We start from the raw sequence: 13,871 nt of genomic DNA on the forward strand, positions 1-13,871 counted from the left end.
GGGGCGGGGGGAGGAGCTTAGCAGGTTTCCTGTGAGGTGCACATTGTGCGCCAGCAGCACGTGGCAAACCTGCGCCCAGTGGAACACGGCGCGTCTTTCCGGTTCCATCCGTGAAGGCAGCAGCTGGTCAACAGGTGAGCTCTGCACCTCAGACACGGAGGGCCTGAGAGGGGGGACCCTTCCACTACCTGAGTGCCCCATTCCCTGGAAGAAGTAAAAGAAATCGATGTGTCCCAGGAATCACTGTCGGACAGCATCGCAAGGAAGAGAGACAGAGGCTTGAGCGAGCTGCCGCCCTAGCCTCTTTCTTAACTTTTTTCCTCTCCTTTTTTAAATAGAGGACTACTCACAGCTAGGAAACATAGAGTTTTTTTTTCAGTAGATTCTGGAAACTTAGAGTCTTGGAGATTGTAGAGAGACTTTGGATGTTTTAGAGAGACTTGAAATATCATGTCGAGATTTTAAATGTTACGACGGACTTTGGGTGGTTTTTTGTTTTTGTTTTTGTTTTTTTGCTTTTGTTTGTTTGGTTTTTTTTTGTTTTTGTTTTTGTTTTTTGTTTTTCGAGACACAGTTTCTCTGGGTAGCCTTGGCTGTCCTAGACTCACTATGTAGACCAGGCTGGCCTAGGACTCACCTGCCTCTGCCTCCTGAGTGCTAGGATTAAAGTCATGTGGTAAGATGCCTGGCAAGACTTTGGGTGTTTTAACCAGACAAGTTTGAAAGTGCTAGACTTTAACATAAGACTGTAAGTGAGTACATACCATGTGTGCCTTCCTAGGTCTGGGTTACCTCACTCAGTATGATCGTTTCTATTTGCCTACAAATATCGGGATTTCCTTGTTTTCTTTTTTTATTTCCTTGTTTGTAATAGCTGAATAGTAGTTTATAATGTAAAAATACCATAGTTTCTTTATGCATTCTTCTGTTGAGCGACATCTAGGTTGTTTTTAGGTTCTGACTATTACAAATAAGGATGCTCTCGACCTAGTTGATTAAATGTACTTGTTGTGCGGTGGAGCATCTTTCAGGTATATGCCCAGGAGTGGAATAGCAGTGTCTTGAGGTATCATTATTCCAAGTTTTTTCAGATAGCACCAGAAAGATTTTCAAAGTGGTTGTACATGTTTGCACTCACACCAGCAATGGAGGAGTGTTCCCCCTTTTCCACATCCTAGCCAACATGTGCTGTAAGGCTTTTAAAAGTTCGAGTGTTTTATAATGTGGTATTAATACTAATGAGTTCTGGGAACAAAAAGAAATTAATGTGTACAGTTTAATACTGTTGTGTTTTTGTATCAAGTTTGGGTCACTTGTCCTAGCTAGTCCTTTGAAAGCAGTGTGGCACAAACTAAAGGTTTTTGGGAAGAGAGAGACTAAATTGAGAAAATGTCCCTATCAGGTTTGCTTTTTGGCAAGCTTTCGGACTATTTTGTAATTGATGATTGATATGAGGGCTGGGCCAGTCCTGGGAAGTGGTACTGGGGCATATAAAAAATTGCACAAGCTAGCTACTGAGCAGTATTCCTTCTATGGCCTCTTCATCAGTTCCTCTCTCCAGGTTTCTGCCTTGAGTTCCTGGCCTGAAATCTCTATATGATGGACTAAAATCTGTATGATGAGAAGAAATCCTCTGCAAGTAGATTTTGTTCATCAGAGTAATAGGAAACCTAAGATCATTTTTATTTGGCCTAAGAATTAGGTAACCCATTAGATCCTATTTTATTTTGCTTTATATTGCTGTGAGAAACATTATAATCAGAAGCATCTTTGGGGGGAAAGGGCTAATTTCAACCTCAATTTATAGTCAATCATACAGGGATGTGAGACAGAAACTCAAGACAAAAACCTGGAGGGAAGAAGTGAAGCAGAGACCATGCAGGTGTCCTGCTTCCTGCCTTGCTCTCCTGGCTTGCTAGGTTTGCTTTCTTTTACAATGCAGGACCCAGGGTGGCAGCGCTCATAGTGAGCTGGGCCCTTCCATGTCATTCATCAATCAAGAAAATGTCCCATTTTACTGTAGGCAAGAGGTTTCAGTTAAGTTTATCACTTCTCAGATGACTCTAGCTTGTGTCGATTTGACAAAAAACAAACAAACAAAAAACAAACCAACCAACTGACCACCCACCCACCCAACCAAACAAACCTCAACTAAATCCCCAAACCAACCAAAGAAACAAACAAACAAACAAAAAACCCCAAAACTCAGCACACTTTAACTTTGTGAACATGACATAAAAATACATCACTAATAAAACATAGTCTATTTTAATCCCCCAGATTTCATATTAATGCTGCAATATAGAACATAGTATTGCTTTTTAAATGTCAAAGTCTATTAAAAAAAGTTTGATCTCCTTAAAATGTCCAAAGTCTCTCTAAGAACCTAAATTCTCTCACTTGTGGGCTCCTGTAAAGTTAAATATAAGCTACATATTTTTTATTCCATGAGGTAACGAGTAGGGCACAGTCCTATTCAAATCAAAGTAAAATCATCAAAAGTTCAGTGCTTGATGTCTCAGACCCATTTACAATCCTCTGGGCTTCAAAGGGTCTGGGCAGCTCTGCTTTGAATATGTTGTTCACATCACACATAGTTATCTCCAAGGCTCAGGTGGGCTCCACTCTCTCGCTACTGCTATCCTTGATGGTTGTCCCGTGGTCCTGGCATGTACAATATTTGCTGGTGCCTTCCAAGTCAGCACCTTCACTAATGCTTGTCTTCAGGGACTCTGACCCTGTTACATGGTCCCCAACCCCAGCTTCTTTTCAGTCCTAGAGTTTCAACCACAACTAATTATATACCTTTCACTCCTAACTTCTCCCGGGCTCTCATGGTGTCAAGCCTTACCTTTTTCTCATGACTCTTCCATGCTTTTAAAACTAATACCAAGTGGGAGACTCTTACACATTACCAATTTTGGCTGCAGCATGATTTGTAGCTTTGGCCCCTTTTGGATCACAGCTTCTGTATGCTGACCTTGGGGAAGTATTTTAAAAAGATTTTTACGTCAATTATGCTGGTCTGTTTTTAATCACATTTTATTTCTTATCTCCAGTACCAATTTCTTCAAAAAAAAGAAAATTTCATTTTTGTTGGTTCTGATCTCTTGTTAAACACAGTCAATTCTTCAGACCCTACTGACAAGATCCATATGTTCTTAATTAAAAGTAGTACATGAAGCCAGGCAGTGGTGGTGTACGCCTTTAATCTCAGCACTCGGGAGGCAGAGGCAAGTGGATTGCTGTGAGTTCAAGGCCAGCCTGGTCTACAAAGTTAGTCCAGGAAGCCAAGGCTACACAGAGAAACCCTGTCTCGAACCCCCCTCTCAAAAGTACATGAATAGTACTGAGAGACACAATCTTTTTTTTTTTTTTATGTTTTATTTTATTTTATTTTTTTTTACATGTAAATATCCACTTATTTTTTACATGTGATTATTTTTATATAAAACATACAAGGCATTAAATTCAAAATACATGCTAGAACATTAACCAACATGCTAATAAAGAACACTTTCATGTAAATTGGAGAGACACAATCTTTAAGGGACTCTCAAACTTCTGAAATTTCACAAACCAAGAATCTGTCATCAAATCTACACTGCTCTCAGAATTATCTTCCACGTTACCACAAAAGCTTATTAAGATCTGAGCACTCAATGTTTTTATTTCAGTCTAAACATGTATACATTACCACACTTCTTCCCCTAATCTACATGGTCCAGTCTCAGAGAAATGCCCCATGATTCCAGTACTGTAACAAGGTAAAAGTTTTTCCATCTTGTCTCAGCTGCAGCCATCTTTAGTTTCTACCCTCTGCCGTGAAAAATCCCACAGAAAAGCACCCAACCCTGTTCTAGAAATTCAGGGTCTAAATGCCCGAGCTGACTGCATGGTTTCAGCTTCTGTTAAATTGCTTGCTTTTCTTCAACTGCAACTGTGCTCTTTGTCTTTTAAAAACTACATGTAATATGCACTTGGGCCTCCTCTCTGGAGGACTTAATACAGATTCTCAATTTGAACTTTGGTTCATGGTTTTTTACCCCATAACAAGTACCAGCTTCTGTCTTAGTTTGCTTTCTATTGCTGTGATCACAAAAAAGCAACTTGTAGCCTGTAGTGCATAATCCAGGGAAATGAGGCCAGAAACTCAAAGTAGAAACCTGGGGGCAGGAACTGAAGCAGAGACCATGGAGGAGTGATGCTGACTGGCTTGCTTTTCTTTTACCTTGCTCAATTTGCTTTCGTATACAACCTGGAACCACCTGCCCAGGGGTGGCACTGCCTACAGTGAACTGGGCCCTCGCATATCAAGCACCAACCAAGAAAATGGCCCCAACAGGCTCACCTAGAGGCCAATTTTAGGGAGGCACTTTTTTCTCTTTCTTTTTTTTCTCTTTGTTTTTTTTATTAATTTATTCATATTACATCTCAGTTGGTAGCCCATCCCTTGTATCCTCCCATTCCTCCCTCCCCCCCCTACTCCCCTCCCCTATGTCTGTGACTGAGGGGGACCTCCTCCCCCTGTATATGTTCATAGGGTATCAAGTCTCTCCTTGGTGACCTATTATCCTTCCTCTGAGTGCCACCAGGCGTCTCCATCCAAAGGACATGGTCAAATATGGGGCACCAGAGTTTGTGTGAAAGTCAGATCTCCTTCTCCACTTAACGGTGGAGAATGTCCTGTCCATCGGCTAGTCTGGGTAGGGGTTCGAGGTTTACTGCCTATATTTTCCTTGGCTGTTGCCATAGTTTGCGGAGGATCCTAGGGCCCAGACCTGCCTGTAGTTTTCCAGGACCCACTGGATCCTTCTATTTCCTCATTCTCCCAGGTTTCTCACACCTAAAGTCTCAATAGGGTGTCCTCCCCTCTGACCCACTTTCCTGGTAGGTACAGTTTTTCATGGGGACATACACCTTGGACTAGTGTCTCGATATAAGTGAGTATATACCATTTAGCTCTTTTTGCTTCTGTGTGAACTCACTCATTATGACAATTTCTAGTTCAATCCATTTGTCCACAAATTTCGGAAATTCTTTGTTTTTAATAGCTGAGTAGTATTCCATAGTGTAGATGTACCACAGTTTCTTTATCCATTCTTCTACTGAGGGACACGTAGGTTGTTTCCATGTTCTGGCTAATATGAATAAGGCAGCTATGAACATGGTTGAGCATATGTCCCTGTTGTGTGGTAGTGCATCTTCTGGGTATATTCCAAGGAGTGGAGTAGCTGGGTCTTGAGGAAGCCCTATTCCCAGTTTTCTATGAAAGCACCAGATAGATTTCCAAAGTGGTTGTACTAGTTTGCATTCCCACCAGCAATGAAGGAGTGTTCCTCTCTCTCTCCACATCCTCGCCAGCATGTGGTGTCAGTTGAGTTATTGATCTTAGCCATTCTGATGGGTGTAAGATGGAATCTCAGTGTCGTTTTGATTTGCATTTCTCTGATGACTAAGGAGGTCGAGCATTTCTTTAAGTGTTTCTCAGCCATTTGATATTCCTCTGTTGAGAATTCTCTGTTTAGTTCTGAGCCCCATTTCTCTATTGGGTTATTTGGTTTGGTGGTGTTTAATTTCTTGAGTTCTTTATATATTTTAGATATTAGATCTTTGTCAGATGAAGGGTTGGTGAAGATCTTTTCCTAGTCTGTAGGCTGTCGCTTTGTTCTCTTGACAGTGTCACCTGCCTTACAGAAGCTTCTCAGCCTCATGAGGTCCCATTTATTAATTGTTGACGTTAAGGCCTGGGCTGTTGGTGTTCTGTTCAGGAAGTTGTCTCCTGTGCCTATGTGTTCCAGACTCTTCCACACTTTTTCCTCTAACTGGGTTAATGTCTGTGGTTTTAGGTTGAGGTCTTTAATCCACTTAGACTTGAGTTTTGTGCATGGTGACAAATAGGGGTCTAATTGCATTTTTCTACATGTAGACATCCAGTTAGACCAGCACCATTTGTTGAAGATGCTGTCGTTTTTCCATTGAATGGATTTGGCTTCTTTGTCAAAAATCAAGTGAGCAAATGTGTGTGGATTCATCTCTGGGTCTTCAGTTCGATTCCATTGATCCACTAGCCTATTGCTGTGCCAGTACCATGCTGTTTTAATTACTGTTGCTCTATAGTACAACTTGAGATCAGGTATGGAGATTCCTCCAGAGGATCTTTTATTGTATAGGATTGTTTTTGCTATTCTGGGCTTTTTGTTTCTCCATATGAAGTTGAGAATTGTTCTTTCAATATCTTCAAAATATTTTGTAGGTATTCTGATAGGGATTGCATTGAATCTGTAAATTGGTTTTGGTAAGATGGCCATTTTTACTATGTTGATTCTCTCGATCCATGAACAAGGTAGATCCCGCCATCTTCTGATGTCATTTCCAATCTCTTTCTTCAGAGATTTAAAGTTTTTTTCAAATAAGTCCTTTACTTGTTTGGTTAGGGTTATTCCTAGATATTTTATATTGCTTGTGGCTATCATGAAGGGAGTAATTTTCCTAATTTCTTCCTCTGCCTGTTTGTCATTTGTATATAGGAAAGCTACTGACTTTTTTGAGTTTACTTTGTATCCTGCCAATTTGCTGAAGGTGTTTATCAGCTGTAGGAGTTCTCTGGTGGAATTTTGGGGGTCACTTATATACACTATCATATCATCTGCAAATAGGAATAATTTGACTTCTTCCTTTCCCATTTGGATCCCCTTGATCTCCTTTTGATGTCTTATTGCTCTGGCTAGAACTTCAAGAACTATATTGAAAAGATATGGGGAAAGTGGGCGGCCTTGTCTGGTCCCCAATTTTAGAGGGATTTCCTTGAGTATCTCTCCATTTAATTTAATGTTGGCTATTGGTTTGCTGTATATAGCCTTTATTATGTTTAGAAAAGTGCCTTGTATTCCCGATCTCTCCAGAACTTTAAACATAAATTGGTGTTGGATTTTGTCAAATGCTTTTTCTGCATCTAAAGAGATGATCATGTGGTTTTTCTCTTTTAGTTTGTTTATATGGTGGATTACATTGATGGATTTCCGTATGTTAAACCATCCCTGCATGCCTGGAATGAAGCCTACCTGGTCATGATGAATGATGTCTTTGATATGCTGTTGTATTCGCTTTGCGAGTATTTTGTTGAGTAGTTTTGCATCAATGTTCATAAGAGAACATTGGTCTGAAATTCTCTTTTTTTGTTGGGTCTTTGTGAGGTTTAGGTATCAATGTGACTGTGGCCTCATAGAATGAATTTGGTAATATTCCGTCCATTTCTGTCTTTCGGAATAGCTTGAATAGTATTGGTATTAGCTCCTCTTTGAAGGACTGGTAGAATTCTGCGCTAAAACCATCTGGCCCTGGGCTTTTTTTGGTTGGGAGACTATCAATGGTTGCTTCTATTTCTATAGGCGAAATAGGGCTATTTAATTGGTTTATCTGGTCTTGGTTCAATTTTGGCAAATGGAATTGGTCAAGAAAATTGTCCATTTCCCTTAGATTTTCAAATTTTGTGGCATAAATGCCTTTAAAGTAGGTTCTTATGATTCTTTGTATTTCTTCGGTGTCTGTTGTTATTGTCTCCCTTTTCATTTCTGATTTTGTTTATTTGGATAGTGTTTCTCTGCCTTTTAGTTAGATTGGTTAATGGTTTGTCTGTCTTGTTAATTTTCTCAAAGAACCAGCTCTTGGTTTTGTTGATTCTTTGGATTGTTCTCTTTGTTTCTAATTTATTGATTTCAGCCCTGAGTTAATTATTTCCAGGCGTCTACTCCTCTTGGGTGTTTCTGCTTCTTTTTTTCCTAGAGCTTCCAGATGTGTTGTTAAGTTGTTTATATGGGATGATTCCATTTTCTTTTTAAAGGCACTTAGTGCTATGAATTTTCCTCTTAGCACTGCTTTCAATGTGTCCCACAAATTTGGGTATGTTGTTCCTTCATTTTCGTTGAGTTTCAGGAAGTCTTTTATTTCTTCCCTTACTTCTTCCGTGACCCATGTGTCATTAAGTAGAAAGTTGTTTAGTTTCCACATGTTAGTATGCTTTTTGTTATTTCTGTTGTTTTTGAAGTCCAGCCTTAGACCATGGTGATCTGATAAGATACAAGGTATTATTTCAATCTTCTTGTATCTGTTGAGGTTTGCTTCGTGACCAACTATGTGATCAATTTTAGAGAACGTTCCATGGGGTGCTGAGAAAAAGGTATACTCCTTCGTGTTTGGGTGGAAAGTTCTATAGATATCTGTTAGATCCATTTGATTCATGACATTGGTTAATGAGGTTATTTCCCGGCTTAGTTTTTGAATCAAAGACCTATCCTTGAGTGAAAGTGGGGTGTTGAAGTCGCCCACTATTAATGTGTGGGTATCGATGAGTGGGGCAAGCTTTGTTAATAACTCCTTTACAAATGTAGGAGCTCTTGTATTCGGAGCATAGATGTTCAAAATCGTGATGTCTTTTTGGTTGACTTTACCTTTGACGAGTATGAAGTGTCCATGGAGGCACTTTTTTCAATTAAGGCTCTTTCTTCTCAGATGGCTCTAGTTTGTGTTAATTTGACAAAAAACAATCAAACAGGATGCATACTAACAGGCTTGGAGAACACTGGATCTGGACCTTTTCTTCATAATAAATATCCCATAAAATCAATTATTACACCAGCAAGTCTTTAATTAATGACCAGAAGAATGGGTACTGAGTTAAATCTCATGCACTGTGAGAAGGTATGACACCCAAAAACTGCTCAAGAGGTCGTTAGTACGTAACTAAACCTGACTCCAGAAGTTGTAATGTTTGTAAGGTTAATGTATAGCAGCAGGCTGTAAGATAAAGAACAAAAGCATGCCATCGTCCTCGTCAGAGAGAGTCAATCTAAATAGCTTGGTCAATCATCTGGGAAGGACAAAATTCCTCCAGAAAAGGTATCTGTTTTGGAGATATCTTACAAAACAGTATAAAAAATTTCATTTGTATTTCCCCCATGCCTAAAAAGGTTGAGTACTTCTAAAATTATTTATTGGCCATTTGTATTTCTTGTCTTCAGAACTATAAACTGACTTCATTATCTTATTTGCTTACTTTTTTTGGTATTTATTTACTTGCTGTTCCTTGTATATTCTAGAATTAGTTCGCTGTTGGAAGTAAGCAGTATAGAAGGAGGGACAGGGTGTCAGTAAGAACAAAGTGTGTAATTAAAGTGGCATAATGAAAACCACACTGTGCATTCTATCCTAAAAATTAATTTTAAAAGAAAACACTATAATGCATGACTAAAATTTAGATCAGCACAGTGATCTCTTTGGTCATTGCCCACTCTTGGCTTTTGAACATGTACCATTCTGTGAAGTCAGTATGAACTTTTTTATACTAACTATAATTCTGTGTTTCTCACCTGAATACTGTCACTGGATACTTCAAGAGCCAGAGAAGTAATAGGAGTTTAGACTTGTGAGACCCTAATGATACCAGAATTATTCCAATGTGTATTATTAGTCACCAAACACTTTTAGGTTTTCAGATATATTTTTTGGTGGTTTATTTTGTTTTGAGACAAGGTCTCACATTATAGCATATGGTGGCCTGAACTCACCAAGTAGCCAAGGCTGGCCTTAAACTTACACTAATGCAAGTGTCTTAGTCTTCTGAGTGCTAAGAATAGAGGCATGATCCTGTGTGGCCAGTTAAGAAAATACAGTTCATCTTTGTCCACATCCTATTACATTTGAAAAAAGTGTGATTCTAAAAACATGTCTTATACCAGAATGTCTACTACAATATAGTGTATTCTATATATGACAGGAAAACTGCATCCATGACTTTTCAACAATATGATTACCTAAACAAGACCTGAAGGCTACACACCTTGATGAAGAATTACAGATAATTAATGAAAGAGAGAGACAGAGACACAGAGACAGAGACACAGAGACAGAGGCACAGAGACAGAGACACAGAGATACAGAGACAGACACACACACAGAGACAGACAGACAGACAGACAGACAGACAGACAGACACACACACACACACACAGAGAGAGAGAGAGAGAGAGAGAGAGAGAGAGAGAGAGAGAGAGACAGACAGACAGACATCAGTTTTTCCTAGGTACAGCCCTAATTGTTTATTCAGCCCCAAGTGGTCAGTCTTAAATACATACACCTATAAGCAGTACTAAATGTATGTTGCAGGTTGTATTTATGAGGAGAAGCAGAGAAGATAAGAGAAAGAGGGAGGGAGGGAGGGAGGGAGAGAGAGAGAGAGAGAGAGAGAGAGAGAGAGAGAGAGAGAGAGAGAGAGAGAGAGAGAGAGAGAAGCAATAATCATTGAAGAATAAGAGGTCATGAATTTGAGAAGGAAAATTAGGGGCTCATGGGAGGAGTTGGAAGGAAGAGAGGAAGGGGAAATATGGCCTAAAACAGTACTCATATATAAAATTCTCAAAACTAAAATAATATATTTCTAAACATTCCTTGTTTATATTGCTGCTTATGCTGATCACTTCTATTGTTTTCCTTTTTGCATTCTTTTCTTCTTGATTATAACACATACTAGTCTAAAGGCCACTTGCACAAAGGAGACATGTGACACTTGGATATTAAAACTCTGCAAGAAATATTTATCTGTATTTGCAAATAAAAATTTTCAAGGACACTTGAGAAATTGCGGTAGAGTTGTCACCCAAACCATACCGACTACCTACACAAGCTTGAGAAGGTACAGGTAGCAAAGCAGAAAACACTGGGGATGTTTAAAGGACAGAAACAGAGTATATTTTTAGACTGATTAATTTAGAGAATGAAAATAGCTTAGTAAAAGCTGAATATACTTAAATCATCCTACCAGTGCCAGTGAAATTAAACAATAATCAAGATTCCTGGATTTGCTATGAGATTAATAAATATCTCTAATTGTCCAAACGAAAGACTCTGTCTTCCTTATCTTTGTCAAATTGACCCTTTCTCATCCCTATGCAGTTCCTCATGCCAGTGTAATTTCCCATCCCTATGTAATAGTTTCCTGTCCCTGTATAGTGAGGACAATGATCTACAGTAGTATGAGGCCCTTTATTTTCCTGAAACCACAATGAAATATCTATGAATCAAAAGAAAAGGTCAACATATAGCATCCTTTTAAGCAATGGTAAAATTGCTCCAAAAGGACACAAGTGTTAGAACCCAAAATTAATAACGGGGAGAGGCCCATCCCACATGAAAGCTCCGTATCATGTGTCCTCAGAGGAGAAGGACACTCTCACTCCCGACACACAGAAAAATTACATTAATAAGGTAGAAAGAAGCACTCTTGATGCTCAAATGTAAGTCATTCTGGGGGAACAGAAATGCAATGTGAGAAACAGAAAAGGTCCTTGAATTCTGTCAATACTATTGCAAAGTTAAAATGTCCAAGGAGGCCAGAGAGAGCAAAGTCACCCAGGTAGTTAAAGGCATTCAGTGACTGTATATCAGGCTATGAGCCCTGGACCCAACTTGTGCCTACTCACTGAAGGGATGTCATTTGTATGCACATTGAAGTCACTGAGGATAGCTGTCACTAAGATAAAATGCTATAATATTAAATATAACTGCTGGAACCATGTAAAGTACCACATTGAGGAAACAATCCCGTTTATGTAACATTCATATAGCTTCCTTAATGAAATTGGGTGATTTGCTAAAAATGTTTGTACTTTATTAATAGCGTTCCAAAATACTGTTACATTATCACTGCAGAGTGGCGGGGGGTTGCTATAGAAGAACTCAGAACTCAACATTCTAAAGCCTGACTTTTAACCGCCCTGACTCTCCATTATACACTTCCAGTGCGTCTGCTGCTTGTTCAGCCAGGGGCTCAAGCTATTGCCTACCATGGGTTTTCTGCGAGGATCTCGTCATCACAAACGCTACCGCTGCCCACTCCGTACCGGCAGACCCAGGACAGCCTACCCGTTGCTGTTTGTGCCACCACCCGTGGTCATTCCACAGTCTCAAGTGCGACAGAACTACCACCGCGACTGTGAGGTCGCTGTCAACAACCATATCCATTTGCAGCTGGAGACCTCCTACGTCTACCTGTCCATGGCTTTCTACTGTGGTCGTGAAGATGTGGCCCTGGAGAACTTCTCGCGATTCTTCTTGAACAGGTCGCACAAGTGTACTACGCATGCTGAGATGTTCCTGGCCCTGCAAAACCAGCGTGGCGGTCGCATCTCTTTCCGCATTATCAGAAAGCCATACCGTGACGATTGGATTGGCGGCCTTCAAGCCATGGAGAGTGCCTTCCAACTGGAGCAGACCCTCAACGAAAGTCTTGTAGACCTGCACCAGTTAGCCTCCAACAAGAGCGATGCCCATCTATGTGGCTTCCTGAAGAAAAATTTTCTGCAGAAGCAAGTCGAAGTCCTGAAGGAGATGAGCAACCACCTGACCAACATGCGCCGCATGAAGCTTCCAGAAGACGGCAGAATTGAGTATCTGTTCGATAAGCTTAGCCTCGCTGACACCAGCAAAGAGAAGTGAGCTGGAACCGTCTTCATGACCCTGAAGTCATCTTCTCCAGGTTACCAGCCTGGGCAGCCATATTGCCCTTCCAGCAAGTTTACCCCCTTTCCCCTTGACCATTGTTTCCAATAAAGTTATTTTGGTTTCAGTCAAACAAATGTGTTCAGACTGGTGATGTTTACTTAGTGTTACTTTAAAGGAGTAAAGGTCTAAAATGCGGAGCGAGGGTTTTCTCCACACATCCCCGGCTCATCCTCTTACAGCTCAAAACCTCTAAAGGGTGGAGGGGAAAGGTGATCCAAGGGTCCCATGAGAGTATAGATGGTAAGGTATGGTTGGGTGTGATGGGGTGTGGCCGGAAGCCCTGGTGTCTGTGCATAGTAACAGTGTAAGCACACGCTGCATCTGGATTCAATGTAGAAGAACTGAGATGGGACAGGGATTGAAATAAAGTAGTGGATCTGGGGGAGAAGAGAGATGTGTACATGGGAGAACTGGGAGGAGCAGAGGGAGGGAGGGCTGCAGTCAGGGTATTCTGTATGCGAGAAGAATAAAAAGGGAAAAAAAGGGATATTAGATTTCAGCTATTAGTCAGGGAGAGAGAATATGACCAAAAACTATGCCGTACTCCTACTTCATCTAACTTGACTCCTGGTGGAGGGGAAGGCTTATTCATTTTCTCCAGCCTTCTCTCATCAGTGTCTACCGTTGTATATAATAAAAACATCAACCCTTACTCAGTCTTCCATCCACGGCCCTGAGGTGATAATCAAGTCAGGTGCTCAAAGCCAAACCTTAGAACCAACATTCCTCTGTCATTTTTTTTTCATTACTACCTGCCCACGGACAAAACTTAGTGATGTGTCCAAACCTAAGTAAAGTATATGCATGGTGTCATTTCTTCAGCCAGGCTGTAATTTGAGACACACTACTCTCCCACCTGGTCTAGATATAATCATTTATTTTTGTTTTAGTTTTTCAAGACAAGGTCTTACTATGTAACACTGGCTGTCCTGAAACTCACTCTTATAAACCAGGCTGGCCTAGAACTCACAGAGACTTACTTGCCTCTGCTTCCCCAGTTCTGGGATTAAAGGTATGTGACACCATCACCTGGCTTCTAGCATTGACCTTGATTGTGAACTTAAGAGATGTGTAAAAGGTTGAGGAAGCCCACTTCTGGGTGGGTACGTACAGTTGCCTCTCTGCCAGGAATTATAGACAATGCCACCAAGTAGGCTGGGACTCGAGATGAAACAAAATTAAATGGGCAAAGAGCACATCTGTTGTACAGATTCTACTCTTTTTGAGAGGGGATTATTTACTTTGTAATACCACAGCCACAAGCAAGTTGGGGAAAGGGTCTGGCCTGTCATTAAAAGAACTCTGCAGGAACT

The 13,871-nt window shown here is 40.5% G+C and overlaps 1 protein-coding gene across 1 annotated transcript; it reads left to right on the forward strand.

The window, feature by feature from the left end:
- The first annotated feature begins 10 nt into the window (after nucleotides 1-10).
- On the forward strand, nucleotides 11-12,632 carry LOC311601809 (ferritin heavy chain-like). The gene is made up of 2 exons (XM_084789538.1): nucleotides 11-134; nucleotides 11,797-12,632. Exon 2 carries the CDS (start codon nucleotides 11,842-11,844, stop codon nucleotides 12,490-12,492), a length of 651 nt encoding a protein of 216 aa, XP_084645664.1. The 5' UTR covers nucleotides 11-134; nucleotides 11,797-11,841; the 3' UTR covers nucleotides 12,493-12,632.
- The last annotated feature ends 1,239 nt before the right edge of the window (nucleotides 12,633-13,871 follow it).

The sequence above is a fragment of the Acomys minous genome (assembly GCF_964271855.1).
Source record: "Acomys minous genome assembly, chromosome: 7".
NCBI classification, from domain to species: Eukaryota; Metazoa; Chordata; class Mammalia; order Rodentia; family Muridae; genus Acomys; species Acomys minous.